Source organism: Oncorhynchus keta, chromosome 3 (genome assembly GCF_023373465.1).
Source record: "Oncorhynchus keta strain PuntledgeMale-10-30-2019 chromosome 3, Oket_V2, whole genome shotgun sequence".
Taxonomy (NCBI): Eukaryota; Metazoa; Chordata; class Actinopteri; order Salmoniformes; family Salmonidae; genus Oncorhynchus; species Oncorhynchus keta.
Genome location: NC_068423.1, coordinates 8,825,248 through 8,844,271, shown reverse-complemented (window position 1 = coordinate 8,844,271; position 19,024 = coordinate 8,825,248). Strand labels below are relative to the sequence as shown.

At 40.4% G+C, this 19,024-nt stretch overlaps 1 protein-coding gene across 3 annotated transcripts in view; it reads right to left on the bottom strand.

Moving 5' to 3' along the window:
• Positions 1–19,024, bottom strand: part of mybpc2b (myosin binding protein Cb) — a 47,554-nt gene that overhangs the window by 14,929 nt on the left and 13,601 nt on the right. Inside the window, exons 2-10 of one of the 3 annotated variants that reach the window (XM_035746994.2) lie at positions 13,173–13,190; positions 12,748–12,765; positions 12,023–12,046; positions 11,471–11,497; positions 2,098–2,166; positions 1,657–1,805; positions 1,093–1,210; positions 568–616; positions 358–417 (exon numbers count right to left, since the gene is read on the bottom strand). In XM_035746994.2, coding sequence (XP_035602887.2) covers positions 358–417; positions 568–616; positions 1,093–1,210; positions 1,657–1,805; positions 2,098–2,166; positions 11,471–11,497; positions 12,023–12,046; positions 12,748–12,765; positions 13,173–13,190 — 532 coding nt within the window. The remainder of the gene's footprint in view (positions 1–357; positions 418–567; positions 617–1,092; positions 1,211–1,656; positions 1,806–2,097; positions 2,167–11,470; positions 11,498–12,022; positions 12,047–12,747; positions 12,766–13,172; positions 13,191–19,024) is intronic. The other 2 variants (XM_052488290.1, XM_052488301.1) reach the window with 2 other exon arrangements.

Genomic DNA, 19,024 nt, shown 5'->3' with positions numbered 1-19,024 from the left:
AGAGGACAAAGGGAGAGGCTACCTAGTCAACGATACAAAAATCTAGCAAATCAATGGTCAGTCGACTCTCAGTTTCAAGTGAATGACTCGTTCCAGCACGTTCTATCATACTATCCAATCAACTTTGTACTCGTAATCTAAAGGATAGGCTACATGAAGGACTGTACTGTACACTGCAAATGGATGTAGCATTAAAAAATGACACAGCTAAAAACAATAGTAATGTAATCATGTATGCATTTTTGATCCCTGGAATGTGGTCGGTGATCCCTGGTCGCTGGAATGTGGCCGGTGATCCCTGATCCCTTGTACTTTATGTGATCCCTACATATGGCACACAATGTAAACAGTGCTCACTTCTTGGTAGCTTTCAGCAAAGCACTGAAATCCAAACTGCCTTCATCCTCTCCAGCATCCCTAATTAGAGAAAGACAGTGCACAAAATATATACTGTCATTCTAGATTAAGCAAACACATTACGGATAGCGCTCAATCATACACGTACACAGGTGTGCACGCGCACACAAAGAAATACTAATAAGCTCAAACATGAATACAAATGCTTACGTTCTTTTGAATGCGGCCATAATGTCATGTTCCTCCTCAGTATGCACAGCTGGAATAAGAGGGATTGCATAAAGAACACATATGGGTTACAGTTGCGTGCACCTAAACCGATTACACATTTACATTTTAGTCATTCAGCAGACGCCCTTATTCAGAGCGACTTACAGGAGCAATTAGGGTACAATGCCGCGCTCAACGACAGATTTTTCACCTATTCGGTTTGGCGTTTCGAAGCAGCAACCTTTCGGTTACTTGCCCAACGCTACTGACGGCTAGGCTACCTGCCACACTTGTAATACCCCCTATCTTATGTTAAGAACCTTTGATTGTGCATTGAGGCAGTGGTTCTCAAACCTCTTCCTGAAAACCCCCAGTCGTTCCATGTATTTCATCCATTTCAAAGGTAGCACACTTAATGACTCAACTCATCATCAAGCCTTTATAGATGAATCAGATATAATGGTAGTTCAGGGATACAAAATATATTGGGGGCAGTGGTCAGTGTTCCTAATATGTCCCACTCACCCTCCACGGAGATGTCAAAAGCGCTGCTGTCGCACTTGTCTTTGGAGGTGACCTCACACCTGTAGGCCCCAGCGTCACCAGGGACCACCTTGATTATCTTCATGTCCCAGGTGTAGATCTAAGTGGAGTAGAACATTTAAGTGTGTGTGTGTGTGTGCGTGTGTGTGTGTTTGTGTGTGTGTGTGTGTGTGTGTGTGTGTGTGTGTGTGTGTGTGTGTGTGTGTGTGTGTGTGTGTGTGTGTGTGTGTGTGTGTGTGTGTGTGTGTGTGTGTGTGTGTGTGTGAGTGTGTGAGAGAGAGAGAGAGAGAGAGAGAGAGAGAGAGAAAGATAGTGTGTGAGAGAGTGAGAGAGAGAGAGAGAGAGAGAGAGAGAGAGAGAGAGAGAGAGAGAGAGAGAGAGAGAGAGAGAGAGAGAGAGAGAGAGAGTGAGAGAGAGAGTGAGAGAGTGAGAGAGAGAGTGAGAGAGAGAGAGAGAGAGAGGGGGGAGGATTGGTGATGCATAGAACATTCCCTCACTTCTGTCCTCCACTCATCCAGCCAACCCCACCCACTTCCATAGACGTACCTTTGTGGCTCTGTCAAAAGTCTCTTTGAACTGCATGTGTTTTCCTGCTTTGCTGCCCAGGTCCAGCCACTTCCCCTTCAGCCATTTAATGGTTGGTTTCCTTGATAGTGTAGTAGAGTCCACTTTGGCAGTAAACACAATGTCCGTACCTGCCATTCACAATCAACACTCAGAAAGCCAGTAAAGGAATAGAATTTGGCCCTTTTCTATTTGTATGTGTTCCTATACCAAAGTTCCTACAGTACAGCTGAATTGTGTAAACTTCAGGTCAACAGGTTGGTAAAGTACATGACAGAATTAGGCCTACTGTAGTATTTATATACAGCAAATAACTACTCAGTTTAACAATACCCTACGTGAATTCAAAGTAGTAAGACAAATTGGTATTTGCATGCTAGGATGTAGCTAGTATTAGTCAACTGCCAGTGTTGTTTGTATAACCTGTTATGGCGACCGTAGTCTCAGGGTGCTGAAGAAACAGTCCTGTAATCTCCTGCGACTGATGGACCCCTGAGGGGTGTGAGGGTAGAGATGAGAACACACTTCCAAACACACACACATTAACGCACAGATGTAGGATCTTAACTTGATCACTCTTTTGTTGCTGAGAATTGTCCTGCTCCTGCACAGCAGGAAATGCATACTTGTAGTGCATTTGAGTTTTAAAAAGGCTTCCGTAGTTTGCAATTTCCACTGAAATATCAGAACAAATGTCAATTTAGTATAATCCTCATAATAATTCACATTTCCTGTTGCTGCAGGATTATCTTCCTGCTGTAGAGAACGCATTAAGATCCTACTATCAGTCAAAAGTTTTTGAACACCTACCCATTCAAGGGTTTTTCTTTATTTTTACTATTTTCTACATTGTAGAATAATAGTGAAGACATCTAAACTATGAAATAACACATATGGAATCATGTATTAACCAAAAAAGTGTTAAACAAATCAAAATGTATTTACATTTAAGATTCTTCAAAGTAGCCATCCTTTCCCTTGATGACAGCTTTCCACACTCTTGGCATTCTCTCAACCAGCTTCATGAGATGGTCACCTGGAATGCGTTTCAATTAACAGGTTTCAATTTCTTTCCTTCTTAATGTGTTTGAGCAAATCAGTTGTGTTGTGACAAGGTGTGTGTGTGTGTGGGTGGGGGGGGGGGGGGGGGTATACAGACGATAGCCCTATTTAGTAAAATACCAAGTCCATATTATGTCAAGAGCAGGTCAAATTGAACGCCTTTTGGTTACTACATGATTCCATATGTGTTATTTCATAGTTTTGAATTCTTCACTATTACTCTACAACGTAGAAAATAGTACAAACAAAGAAAAACCCTTGAATGAGTAGGTGTTGAAAAACTTTTGACAGGTAGTGTACAAATTCTAACAATCATAACAAAGAGAGGTTTTGATGAGCACTTATGAGTCGTTTGGATACCTCTTGAAACACAAACACACACATGTACATAGACACACAAGGAAGCAAGCACAAGGAAACAACCTGGTCTCACACCTTTTTTACGTAACATATGCATGTTCTGAACAATCATAACACACATTTTTTGATGAGCGCCAATCCCTTGTTTGGATACATCTTGTAACACACACACATCCACATACACACACACATCCACATACACTCACACATCCACATACACACACACATCCACATACACACACACATCCAGAAAGCTCATAATACTGTAAACCCATATTAACTGTGCAGAAATGTTACCAGAATAACCAATAGCACTGAAACAATTGTGAAAATCAAGTCATAAAATCAAAATACTGGACTGGACCACGGTCTTTCGACCATAACAGACAACGGAGGAAAGGTTTCTTGTACCGTTTGACTTCTCATCTTGCTGGTTCTGCTAGGGTCTCTAAATTAAGTAAAACAGTTGATTTATTACTATTAACAGATTCACCATTTCACAACTTCCAGAATTAGAATGCTATTCGCTGAAGTCGTCAAGATGTTTGTCATCAAGATCTATGATTCTATAGTGGTGGGCACCAATATCGATAATTCAGTATGATATCGATATCATTGGATATCGATGTGAGCAAGGCATATGGTGATATCTGTTTATCCTTAAGCAATAAGGTCCAAAGGGTGTGGTGTATGGCCAATATACAGAACCACTGCTAAGGATTGCTCTTAGGCACAGTACAAAGCGGAAGGCCTGGACACAACCCGTAGCCATGGTGTATTGGCCATATGCCACAAAACCCAGAGGTGCCTTATTGCTACCAACATATTGAAACAATAACTAACATATTTTCATTACAAACTTGATTTTGGAAAGGTAAATTCATACTATTTCACCCTTCCACCGGAGGACATCGTGTGGGATGAAAATCTGGTTGCAATCAAATCATTGTTGCTATGCAGGCAGGCTAACCTTTCATCTGTGGGCTAACCTTCTCGTCACTTGCTAGCTAGCCATCAACCTGCTAGTTAGCCTCTGCAGCTGAAATGACAGCAAAAAGCAGCTTCACTTTTTGTTTGTCCATTATAATGACGCTGCTGCATTATTTCGCCTGGGTCTGGTCAGAAAAGTTGCTGTTTCGTCAGGACATTATTCCCTCTCTATGGTAGGATACAGGGGGAGATCGCATTTCTACATGGCATTGCTGAGTTCGGTGAAACAGACAGCAAGGTTTATACAAACCCCCATTGTTGCAGATCAACTGCTAGGCTAGAAACAAGGGGAAATGTGTTAATACAAGCCTTATTGCTTTTCCGATATCATTTGCCTTGGTATGCATAGTGAAACTTCAATAAAGCAGTATTCAAGTGTTTTGTGTCATACCCATGGTACATAGTCTGTTTTAGCCAATCAGCATCCACGATTCAAACCAGGTTTATATTTAAGTAATAAGGCTGAGGGGGTGTGGTAGATGGAAAATATGTCACGGCTAAGAGCTGTTCTTATGCACAACAAAACACAGAGTGCCTGGATACAGCCCTTAGCCCGTGGTATATTGGCTATATACCACAAACCCCTGAGGTGCCATATTGCTATTATGAACTGGTTACTCATGTAATTAGAGCAGTAAAAATATGTTTTGTCATTCCCGTGGTACATGGTCTGATATACCACAGCTTTTAGCCAATCAGCATTCAGGGCTCGAACCACCCAGCTTATAATAACACACTGTTAAACTATACTATTATGTAAAAAAAAAAAACATACATGCACAAACCCCTCTCACAGACCCCAAACAGGTCTAGAAATACAAAATATGTTACAACTTCCCTGGTGTCCCCTTGGGAGCTGTTAATAATGATAAATGGGAGCTAACAGTGATTTGTTTCATTTGCTGGTCTCGGCTGTTCTCGGGAAGAAATGAAGAGTCCTTATTGTCCGAGTCAAAGCCGAGTAAAAAACACAATCAATATGTAGTCGCGGGTAAGCTACTACAACACTGATTCATCGTAAACATGTATAAGCATTTATAAGAATTATAATTCAGAAGCATAAGTATAACATTTAGTGTTCATTTGTAAAGCATAAGAACGAATAAATGCTTAAAAAGTATTACCAGACAACCCCTTAAAAAGTTGTGTTGAAAAACACATGTTTGACCACAGTAGTACAGCCTTGTGTCCTGTTTTCTTTACAGCCATTGGTAAGTAGGCAGGATAGACAGGATGCAACTTGATACTCATGGCCATAGCTTTACATTACATTGAGGCTTTAGACGTTTCTGAATCAATATAGTTTGGGTATTAGAAAATTATAAACACTCTTCCGGTGCCTGCTTGAATGATAGGTCCAAAATGGAGATTTACGCCTAAAAAGACATAGCTAAACATAATTATTTTACATGAGATGGCCACAAACAAGAACTGCTAATGTTGCATACTTTTAGATTTAAATCGTTATAAATTGTACTCACAATTGAGGACACAAGCTCAAGTACATACTGTAGCTAAATACTATGAAAATAATATATTGTTTGTTCCATTCAACAAAAGTGAGGCAATATTGCTTGAAATGACTGAAATGCTTTCTAAATATAGTAACACATCAAATGATAAACGACTTAGTGTAATATTTCACCTGTATTATAACGGCAAAAATAAATATGATCATCAGTTACAGTACAATATTGACACAATTACGTAACTGACGACAGATACTTTTCTTCGGGCAAAGGTCCATTGAGCAGCGCAGAGACGCCGTTACAACGTCGGCTTTAAGCAGAAGTGAAGGAATCTGTCTGTGGCCAAGAGTATGTGGTCTTGTTCTAGGATTCTATGAAATTATTTAGTATTGTTCATGTTGAGAGCTCTAAATCCGTCTGGGAACACCACAGTGAGATGAAACCACAATTTGGATTCGCTTGACTGTCCCCCTTTTCATTATACCGTCTCCCAGGCTGGGCTCCGTTGCTCAGAAGGAGAGCAAATCGATTATTTGTCCGGGTAGGCCAGAAAATGTGACGTGTCACTCCCTATACAAATGTGGGGTCTGGAACCTGACATTTTAATGTAGCTCCGCTCAGAGAGTGGTAGCGGAGAGCAGACAAATGGGATTTTCTGGCACAATAAGGCACGGGACACTACGACGTTGACACAGCGCTTTGTACACCAAAATGTCAGTCGGGAACTGGTTCAGGATCTCTCCAAGACCTCTCACCTCTCAAATAGGTGACTTAACATCAAAGACTATACAGAGGAGACAGATAATGTAAACCACCTTCCACATTTACATTTTCACTTGGGGCTGGAGCTGTTTCAGCAGGTGCCTCTGATAATTACACATTGTAATGATTAAATCATCAATATGTCTTTCCAAATATACATTTAGGGGTTCACAGCGAAGCTGGATTACATTTTCTTCCTTGACATGGTCAAATACCTCAAGCATAGACTGGGAACTTGTTCTCTCTTTTGGAACACAGGAACTAGAGGCAATGAGTGACTTGGTCATATAGAATGTCACTGATTGACCAATAGGGGCGCCGTTTTCAGCAGTCTCACTTAAATCCTCAAATACGTCGCCCTGTTTGACCTAGGAACGTGAAACTTTGTATGTAGGCTTCTTTCCTCATGCTAAACAAATTTGGCTCAAGGACCCATAAGATCTGTTAGGACAGATTTTCCTCCATCTTGAAAATGTTTGAAACGCTTTAAAAAAAACGAAACAACTAACACCAAATTCTGTATGTATCAACAACAATAATTTTGCACGCCCAATTTTTCAGTTTTTGATTTGTTAAAAAAGTTTGAAATATCCAATAAATGTCATTCCACTTCATGATTGTGTCCCACTTGTTGTTGATTCTTCACAAAAAAATACAGTTTTATATCTTTATGTTTGAAGCCTGAAATGTGGCAAAAGGTCGCAAAGTTCAAGGGGGCCGAATACTTTCGCAAGGCACTGTACATGTCTAAACTTACGTTTGTTCAAAAGACGGCTAAGTTATTGACATAAAATGTCAATAACTCCACATTATGTGGTCAGAACATAGTGAAAAGTGGATATTTTATGAGGGAACGTTTTCAACAGGAAGTCCTGCCTCTTGCAGTCTGCGTATTACAGCTGTGACAGTGTATTGAACTATTTGGGAATGCTAATGTGGAGAGTACAGACTGAGATTGAATCAATTTACACAATCAGATTGACAAAATAAAGTCCCAGAATTCAAAGTTGACTGCAATATACCTATACGCTAACGCTAAAAATATTTAACAAAGCTTAACATAAACCAATTGACCCCAGAATTGGTACACAAACTCAACACATTAAGTAATTATTTGAACAATTCCTTGTGGTATTGAGAGATAAACATGGTAATGCTTTCACTGACTATACCTAAAGGTTAGCTAAACATTAGCTCCAACATGATAGTGGTTGCTTTGTTATCAAAACTGATTTTGTGTCCTTTCTTTCATCCTGTGAACATTGTTCACTGCTGCTCGCAGCTATATTCCAAATATATACAGTATCAGTCAAAAGTTTGGACACATCTACTCATTCCAGGGTTTTTCATTATTTAGACTTTTTTTTTAGGATGTAGAATAATAGTGAAGAAATCAAAACTATGAAATAACACATATGGAATCATTTAGTAACCAAAAAAGTGTTAAAACAATTCAAATTATATTTTATATTTGAGATTCTTCAAAGTAGCCACCATTTGCCTTGATGACAAGCTTTGCACACTATTGGCATTCTCTAAACCAGCTTCATGAGGTAGTCATCTGGAAAGCATTTCAAGTAACTGGTGTGCCTTGATAAAAGTTCATTTGTGGAATTTCTTTCCTTCTTAATGCGTTTGAACCAATCAGTTGTGTTGTGACAAGGTAGGGGTGCTATACAGACAATAGCCCAATTTGGTAAAAGACCTAGTCCATATTATGGCAAGAACAGCTCAAATAAGAAAAGAGAAACAACAGTCCATCATTACTTTACGACATGAATGTCAGTTTTCAAGTGCAGTTGCAAAAACCATCACGGGCTATGATGAAACTGGCTCTCATGAGGACCACCACAGGACAGGAAGACCCAGAGTTACCTCTGTTGCAGAGGATAATTTCATTAGAGTTACCAGCCTCAGAAATCGCAGCCCAAGTAAATGCTTCACAGAGATTAAGTAACAGACACATTTAAAAATCAAGGCACACTTAACCAGCATGGCTCCCACAGCATTCTGCAACGATATGCCATCCCATCTGGTTTGCCCTTAGTGGGACTATCATTTGTTTTTCAACAGGACAATGGCCCAACACACCTCCAGGCTGTGTAAGGGCTACTTGGCCAAAGAGGAGAGTGATGGAGTGCTGCATCAGATGACCTGGCCTCCACAATCACCCGACCTCAACCCAATTGAGATGGTTTGGGATGAGTTGGACCGCAGAGTGAAGGAAAAGCAGCAAACAAGTTCTCAGAATACGTGGGAACTTCATTCCCGGAAAAGCATTCCCGGTGAAGCTGGTTGAGAGAATACCAAGAGTGCGCATAGCTATCATCAAGGCAAAGGCTGGCTACTTTGAAGAATCAAATATATAATATGTATTTATATTTTTTTAACACTTTTTTGGTTACTACATGATTCCATATGTGTTATTTCATAGTTTTGATGTCTTCACTATTATTCTACAATGTAGAAAATAGAAAAAAAGAAAGAAAAACTCATGAATGAGTACATGTAGGTGTGTCCAAACTTTTGTCTGGTACTGCATTTCCAAATAAATATTTCCAGTACATAATCTGTATAAGGTAAGTATTTCAAAAAATCGAATTATACAATATTTTGCCTCTTATAATGAACATTGGTCATAGTTCCTTGGGAAAGAGAAGAAAATGACAACATTTTCATTCTCCCTTTCCTGGAAATACAAAGTACTGTGTTTACTTTTCACTTTCAACTACAGTAACCAGACAATTTCATTATATACAATAATTGCGCTGCAATCATGCACCATCACTGACAATAATATGGTGTCGCCATGTCCAAGACCAAACAAAACCATTATATAATATATTAAAATAACTACAATTAACTCCACATACATTGTACAGCATTACTCAGGCAATCAACACGTACAGGCACATACATATTGTGCATGGTACAAAATTCCACATACTGTACATCCAAACATTCATATATTACACAAAATATACAAGTACATCATTGTTTCTTCTGCTATCCCCATTAAAGGAATGTACTTTATATATTTACATATGCATATATTTATTTCCTTATTTGCAGTCTCTCCTTGTCCATAGACTGCTTTTAAAGTAAGGAAACAAATATATAAACATGTAATTTTGAAGCGATAGTTCAGCAAAATTACATATTTGTCACTTTCGTGACCACATACAACCCTTAGACGTGGTATATTCACAATGTACCACACTGCCCGGGCCTTGCTTAAATAGACCAGACTAGGTTCAAATACATGACTCAAATACATAGGTCAAATACTTGACAGCATTTGAGGTGGGCTATTATAGTTAGCAGTTTTGCAGCTTTTTAATTCGTTTAATTGTACTGGGCAAGCTAAATCAAGCACAGAACAGTGTTTGAACGACAGTTGAAGTCGGAAGTTTACATACACTTAGGTTGGAGTCATTAAAACTTGTTTTTCAACCACTCCACAAATGTATTGTTAACAAACTATAGTTTTGGCAAGTTGGTTAGGACATCTAATTTGTGCATGTGTAACCGATGTCACTCGCTCTGAGACCTGAAGTAGTTGTTCCCCTTGCTCTGCAAGGGTCGTGGCTTTTGTGGAGTGATGGGTAACGATGCTTTGTGGGTGACTGTTGACTGTGTGCAGAGGGTCCCAGGTTCGAGCCCGGCGAGGGGACGGACTAAAGTTAAACTGTTACACATGACACAAGTAATTCTTCCAACAATTGTTTACAGACATATTATTTAACTTATAATTCACTGTATCACAATTCCAGTGGGCCAGAAGTTTACATATGCTAAATTGATTGTGCCTTTAAACAGCTTGGAAAATTCCAGAAAATGATGTCATGGATTTAGAAGCTTCTGATAGGCTAATTGACATAATTTGAGTCAATTGGAGGTTTCCTAACACCTGAAGGTACCACGTTCATCTGTATAAACAGTAGAACACAAATATGAACACCATGGGACCACGCAGCCATCATTCCCCTCAGGAAGGAGACGCGTTCTGTCTCCTAGAGATTAACGTACCTTGGTGCAAAAAGTGCAAATCAATCCCAGAACAAAGGCCTTGTGAAGATGCTGGAGGAAACGGGTACAAAAGTATCTACATCCACAGTAAAACGAGTCCTATATCAACATAACCTGAAAGGCCGCTCAGCAAGGGAGAAGCCACTGCTCCAAAACCCCCATAAAAAAGCCAGACTACGGTTTGCAACTGCACATGGGGACAAAGATCGTACTTTTTGGAGAAATGTCCTCTGGTCTGATGAAACAAAAATAGAACTGTTTGGCCATAATGACCATCGTTATGTTTGGAGGAAAATGGGGAGGCTTGCAAGCCGAAGAACACATCCCAACCGTGAAACATGGGGGTGGCAGCATCATGTTGTGGGAATGCTTTGCTGCAGGAGGGACTGGTGCACTTCACAAAATAGATGGCATCATGAGGTAGGGGAAATTATGTGGATATATTAAAGGAACATCTCAAGACATCAGTCAGGAAGTTAAAGATTGGTCGCAAATGGGTCTTCCAAATGGACAATGACCCCAAGCATACTTCCAAAGGACAACAAAGTCAAGGTATTGGAGTGGCCATCACAAAGCCCTGACCTCAATCCTATAGAAAATTTGTGGGCAGAACTGAAATAGCGTGTGCGAGCAAGGAGGCCCACAAACCTGACTCAGTTACATCAGCTCTGTCAGGAGGAATGGGCCAAAATTCACCCAACTTATTGTGGGAAGCTTGTGGAAGGCTACCCAAAACGTTTGACCCAAGTTAAACAATTTAAAGGCAATGCTACCAAATACTAATTGAGTGTTTGTCAACTTCTTACCCACTGGGAATGTGATGAAAGAAATTAAAGCTGAAACAAATCATTCTCTCTCCTATTATTCTGACATTTCAGAATAATAGGAGAATGGTGATCCTAACTGACCTAAAACAGGGAATTTTTACTAGGATTAAATGTCAGGAATTTTGAAAAACTGAGTTTAAATGTTTTTGGCTAAGGTGTATGTAAACTTCCGACTTCAACTGTACATGTATTTGACCCAGGTCTGCTGTTGACAGTTGACACATAGGTTGTGTTCTCAGTCATACAGTACAAAGGCATCCTCTGCTAGTTTAGACAGTCCAACGAAACTTATCTTACCCTCCTCTCCTTCAGGCAGTGCCTCATCTGAGAAAAAGGAAGCATTTTAACTTGAAAACTATAAAATAGACACATTCTAATGCAGAACCAACTCTAGTGCAAACACTGGACTTCCTTGAGGGACTGAAACAGGGTTATTGCACCACCAAAATTTGAGAATGACGTAGTTCCACACATGCCAGAGTCTGAGGAATTATTACAAAAATACAGATATTTAATCTAATAATTTTAAATATCAAATGTTAACACACTGAGGAACATGTATACTGCACAGTGCAGTACATGCATACAAACACATACAGTACATTCTGTCCATAGGATACACATACCGCATACTTACATACATAGTTCTGTCGATTTTGCATCAGCTAAAATTGTTTTTGTGTTGTTTTACTTTGCAAGATATCATATTATGAGTATTATAGGTTTACCATGACCTGAACACAGCCTGTATGCAGGCACATACGTACGCACCTACGTACATACATACAATGTACAACCAAACCTATCAACACTGAACACTCAATACAATAAAACATAAGTGTCCCTTACCATCTTCTGCTGGTTTTTCTTCAGCTGAGGAAAAATGATCATTATTTACAGAAGGACCACAGCATGGATATTAGACGTGTTACACAGACTAACAACTGAACTGGGAAGTTGATTTCTTATCGTATTTCCTTTATACATTTCTTGCGCCTGGATTAATTTCGATTTTAGCCACTTTTTTTAATGCATTGCTGGATTCTGGGACTGAAGTGAATTGAATAGTCATTTTATTTGGAGGACAAAGACATTTAGCCGGGTGGAATCAGCCTGATCGCGGCGTTCAGCATTCTTTTTCACTGCGCGGACCAGTCTGGCATTCCTCCACATTGAAACTGTTTGAGCTTATGCCTAATAATGGGAATTATTCTAAACTAACTTGTCAGCGATTGGATCACCTGGTTCCACCAGGATAAAATACATTTTTTGCTAGACTAAAACAGAGATGTCATTTTTGCACTTTCATTTGTAAATTCAGAGACCGAGTCTCTACATATTTCAGTCGATTTGGGGAATATTTTGGTTTGATTATGTGTGCCAGCTGATTGAATAGTGACTACATGTTCTATTAGCGGCATTGGGATTAGGGACAACCGATCGTTTTAGAATCACATTTTCAGTGTTACGCTAAGTGTTCAAAAGCGTTGCATTCTAAACAACTGCGTGAAGACCATAGAAAGGTGGCTTTATTGACACTGAACTGGGGTCTGTACTAGAAATCATCACCTTACCTTCTGCTGGTGCTTCTCCTGAGAAGGCAAACAAAAAAAATGGTTAGATAAGAAGAAGTGGACAATATATAACCAGTCATCAGTACTGGTCAAAACCATGACAATATTCTCATATCTTTATATGGGTGTTGCAATTGCATGACAGTAAGACAATGGGTAAAATGATATTACATTATCATGGTACAGATGGTTTAGTTACATCAGTCCACTTTGCCATTCAGCCCCGTCATATGCACAATAATAACAGATGCAGACATGGCTTTGTTTTACAGTAGTTCCTGTAACCTACCCTCCTGTAACCTACCCTCCTGTAACTTACCCTCTGACATGACCAGTTGACAAGAAGACATGGAAAAATGTCGGTCATTATCATGTCTAACTATGCCACTGTAATGCACTCAAAGGTCGCCACCAAAGTTACTCACCCTCGCCCTCCGGCTTCACTGAAAAAAACAGAAACACACAGTACACGCACATCAGAAGAGTTGATAAGACTGTAGGGAAATCATTGTTGATCCTCAGTTGATTCCTAAATAAGTATTTGCATGACCTGATCTGAAATGGAAAAACATCAATTGGCTGTGTTACAATAACGTATGCACGACTACAATCATGAAACCATTGCAATTAACGCAAATGCTTACCACTTACATTTAGAGAAATGGCATTTCAATAAAAAAGCTTTGTTTCTATGCTCAAAGGTACATAACGTTTTCTGACAATACTTAAGTATTTTGAGATGTCTAATTTAGGACGTAAGGTGATAAGACTAAGCTTTATTCAATATTGGCCTTTCCCTCACAGCTTTTGCTGTTTGTTTGCAACAGATGGTCCATGCAATGACATTAGACCAGCTATGTTAAATGTAGTGTTTCATGTTACTGTGTGGCTCACTTCTTTGGAGTGTAACTCTAGAGTGGAAGACACCAGACTTTTATATCCACTTTAAAATCGTCACCAGTAGAATTTGTAGGAGACTGTGAAACACGGCCTGCATTACCCTTAAATTTGATACCTGACCCCAAATTTCACTGTGAACTCGGGGTCATTGGATCACCGACAGTAGATATTTTGGGAACGGGGCATTGCTATCTGCCCTGCCGGTATGACTCCTCTTTCTGGTCCATCCGGGTTTTTGTCCAGCCAGCCTTTTTGCCTATCAGGGGTATTGGACAGGGGGACCGACTTTGGATTGGCTGAGGTAGAAAGCTGGTAAAAGAACCCTCTAATCTGAAATAGACGCATCAGGCATATCATATAGCTGGCTCCCAACGATTTCTCAGGCCCGACTACATTACCGTGGGGGCTGGAAAAGGGATGGTGTATTATGTCCTTGCTGAAGTCATGTCAGTTCTCCCTGAGTGGCCCATCATTGTCTTAAACAGTCGGAGCTGACCTCTGCTGCAGTCCTCAGCCAGGCTGTCTCTTTCTACCCAAAAGCTCCTGCTAAAGTACATCTTTCAAAGACATTTTCGGATTCAATCCAGGAAGCCTTTTGATCGATCTAAAACATATACGTTGACCATCCGTACGTTCTTCTTCTCAGATGGCACTTTGTTTCACAGTCTGTTTTTTTACCTGGTGTCTTTGGTTTCTTTTTGAATTGTAACTTTTGTTACCAACTTTTGTTTCTTTTCAGTTTCATAATGCACTGTTTGATACCAGGTATTGTGTTGTCTTCCGTGTGTTTAGGTAAGTATCAGATAGAATGAATGGTACATTGCTCACATTTTCGTTTTTATATATATTTTTTTACATCTGCTTCAAAAATCAATGTAAAAATACATCCTGCAACACAAAGTAATTGGATAATACAGACAGCAGGGTATTATCTGGCTACCATCGTGGTGTGAATGCCCCTGATACCCTGTTAGAGGAGTAGGTGTAAATCTGTAAAACACTCTTCAGTATGCCAGAAGAGTCCAGTGCATTAGGGAAATGGAGGCTACTACAGTCCTAGTGCCATGGCACAGCTGGGGCACTAACACCAACTCACATTGTGTCCATACTTGAGATTAGGATTTAGTATGTGGTATTCCCAATGTAAAAGAGATACTGAGACTTCATAACACCTACTTTCCCCAATGAAGAAAAAAAAAACGAAACTCCTCTGATAGGTTGATAGTCACTGAGGGCATGACTTGGTTCAACATATGACGGCCTCTGGTGATCCCTGGGTTAGGGCTATCGTGATGAACGTATTACTGCCACACCAGCAGTCAGGAGTCATGACCACAGTCAAATTTCATTTGATTGTAGGTCACGGTAATCCCATCCAAAGCTGTGCAAATGAATGCTATTGATTGGTAGCCTATCTGACTTGCTAACGGCCCTTTCCTATGGCCAGGTACTCAGTGCTTTATGTCCTTCTAATCACTCTCTAAACACTATGAATTTGAATATTTTGAATGATGAGGAGTTGATAGTGATGGTAGTCAGAGGTCCCGTTCCAAAATGGACACGGGAAAGCCCTGGACCCAAAATGCATTAATTAATTTGGTCCGATTTGTGTGAGGGAAGCAGCAGAAAAGCTAATTGTTTTTGCTGCTTTATTAACCAGAGCTGTAGAGAAAGGGAAAGAGAGGGGCCGTGCGGTGTGTTTGAATGAGTGAGTGACGCTTACTCCAAACTCTATGGAGACGTAAGATTCGGAGTGTTGGAATGTTGTTTTATGTCACAAAAGGGGTAGCTCCTTGTAATAAACTCTGTCATTCAAGATGCGTTTTTACTACCTGAAAATTGAGACAAGCCGTATCCCTCCACAGTCGTGGGAGCAGTGTTGTCGCTTGGTTCCTATAGGATTTATATGGCTATTCATCAAAGTAGACTATTTTGCATTGATTACCAAATATAATCTCAACAATAATTGAAACAGTAAACCAAACAACAAGAATCGACCCAAAAATGTATTTTACTTAGAAGTAATAACTACTGATTACAGGCTATCAAAAATGGTAGAACCTGCTGTACCCAACTAGCTAGCCATGTGCGTTTTCTGCGTGACCAAAACAGGATAACGTTCTATTTGTAGCAGATATGGGAATGAATACACAAGCAGCATATCAAACTGGCATAATGTTTTTTACACTCAATATTTGCAGGGCATGTTTTCTTCATTATAAATCTGATTATTTCACATGGTGATGTGGTTAACTTAAAAAGATAGCTAGCTTGCTATGTTTATAGCTATTGTGTTAATGTCTTAGCTGATTGCGGTGACTTCACCCAGCATAACTAGCGGGTCCGGAGATGCAACCTCTCTTATCATCACTCAGTGCCTGGGCTTACCTCCCTGTACCCGCACCTCACCTATGCATTATACTAAACCTATGCTACCACGCCCAGAAATCTGCTCCTTTTATTCTCTGTCCCCAACGCACGAGACAACCAGTTTTGATAGCCTTTAGCCGTACCCTCATCCTCCTCCTCCTCTGTTCCTCGGGTGATGTGGAGGTTAACCCAGGCCCTGCGTGTCCCCAGGCACTCTCATTTGTTGAAAAATCCTTGGTTTCATGCATGTTAACATCAGAAGCCTCCTCCCCAAGTTTGTTTTACTCACTGCTTTAGCACACTACGCCAACCCTGATGGCCTTGCCGTGTCTGAATCATGGCTTAGGAAGGTTACCAAAAATTCGGAGGATTCCATACCAAACTACAACATTTTCTGTCAAGATAGAACTGCCAAAGGGGGAGGTGTTGCAATCTACTCCAGAGATAGCCTACAAAGTTCTGTCATACTTTCCAGGTCCATGTCCAAACAGTTTGAGCGTCTAATTTTAAAAACGAATCTCTCTAGAAATAAGTCTCTCACTGTTGCCGCCTGTTATAGACCCCCCTCAAGTCCTAGCTGTGCCCTGGACACCATATGTGAATTGATTGCCCCAAATCTATCTTCAGAATTCGTTTTGTTTGGTGACCTAAACTGGGATATGCTTAACACCCCGGCAGTCCTACAATCTAAGCTAGATGCCTTCAATCTCACACAAATTATCAAGGAACCCACCAGGTACAACCCTAAATCCGTAAACATGGGCACGCTCATCGATATTATCCTTATCAACTTGTCCTCCAAATACACCTCTCTGCTGTTTTCAATCAGGATCTCAGCGATCACACTCAGCCTCATCGCCTGCATCCCCTATGGGTCTGCGGTCAAACGACCACCCCTCATCACTGTCAAACGCTCCCTAAAACACTTTTGTGAGCAGGCCTTTCTAATCAACCTGGCCTGGGTATCCTGGAAGGATATTGACCTCATCCTGTCAGTCGAGGATGCCTGGTCATTCTTTAAAAGTAATTTCCTCACTTTAAAAGTAATTTCCTACTTCTCAGACAGAGTTGTGTGTAAAATCTGGGGGCCTGTTGTCCGGACCTCTGGCAGTCTATGGGGGTACCGCAGGGTTCAATTCTCGGACGGACTCTTTTCTCTGTATACATCAACAATACAATACATCTTGCTGCGGGTTATTCCCTGATCCACCTCTACACAGATGACACCATTCTGTATACATTTGGCCCTTCCTTGGACACTGTGTTAACTAACCTCCAAACGAGCTTCAATACCATAAAACACTCCTTCCGTGGTCTCCAACTGCTTTTAAACGCTAGTAAAAAACAAATGCACGCTTTTCAACCGTTCGCTGCCCACACCCGCCTGCCCGACTAGCATCACTGCTCTAGACGGTTCTAACTTAGAATATGAAAAACTACAAATACTTAGGTGTCTGGCTAGACTATAAACTCTCCTTCCAGACTCATATTAAACATGTCCAATCCAGAATGAAATCTAGAATCGGCTTCCTGTTTCGCAACAAAGCCTCCTTCACTCATGCCACCAAACATACCCTCGTAAAACTGACTATCCTACCGATCCTCGAATTCGGCGATGTCATTTACAAAATAGCTTCCAATACTCTACTCAGCAAACTGGATGCAGTCTACCACAGTGCCATCTGTTTTGTTTCCAAAACCCCTTATACCACCCACCACTGCGACCTGTATGCTCTAGTTGGCTGGCTACATATTCGTCGCCAGACCCACTGGCTCCAGGTCATCTATAAGTCGATGCGAGGTAAAACTCCACCTTCAGCTATAGAGTAGCCACTGATTGGTCAGTCTCCTCCAATAGCTTCGTGAAGATGTACGTGAGGAGGAGGTGGTTTGGTGAAACATGCTTGCATGATGTATAACTTCGCTATAGATTTGTGTTGGCTACCAAAGCTAATGCCTAGGCCTCAGCTCAATGGACCAATGCAGTCCATAGAGTCACGCTCCCTGGTTTGATACCTGGTGGATCACATACAGACATGGGCATCCAATATGCCCTATATATATTGTACGGGTCATACTTTTGATGAAGTTAAACATTGAAATGCTAAAATGCATCAGAGATGGGTGCGCTTTTCACTTTCTAAACGTGGCACGGGCTTGTTCAATGACAGACATGTACTGTATCACTTGATGGTTTAATTTTAGAGAGACAAATAATCATGTATTTTTTTTGCAAAATGCTATATACTGTGGACACCTCCCTCTCAGAGAAACAACTAGTGCTGCTGGGTTTTACACAGTCAAATGAAACAAATAACAACATTTGTAATAAAGAACTGTACAAATAACACATTTGTGACGTCAATATTTAAAGCGGAACTGACAGCATTTTAGCGGCATGAAACGTTATTCAAATCTGTTCATATACACCCCCAGGAAGAATACGATACTTTGAAAAACATTTTCTGACAAGCGAGAGCTTAAATATGGTCTTTTTCACGTTTTCATAAATTCTTAGAATGTTTGGGAATTATATATTCTAAGGCATTTGTGACAATTCTACAATTCTACAGCAGCTACAGAGTGGGAAAGGGGCCGTGCGTTTGGACAATTTAATAGACACTGCAGTAAATAAAACCCAATAAAAACATCGGCCTGGTCCAGTACCAGAGTCCACCCAGACCGGTGCGCCATAGCGAAATGCACCTCAACAACAACAACAAGATCAACAACTAATGCTAGCCAGAGCAAGATGAGCTCAAATCTAACAAAGGAACATTAGATAAACCCTCTCAAACTTTTTCGCGAGCTGGCCGTCAAAATTGCTCTGATGAACGATGGGGAATTGTAGCCTACTCGTCCTTCTGCAGCTTTCCTGACAAAAACCCAGAATTAAAATAATGATTGTGCCATTATACAGTACATAGACACCACATATTACACATAGCAGAAACAAATACTGATTCAAGATATCTTGGTGGTCTAGCCTAAATCCAAAATTTACAGA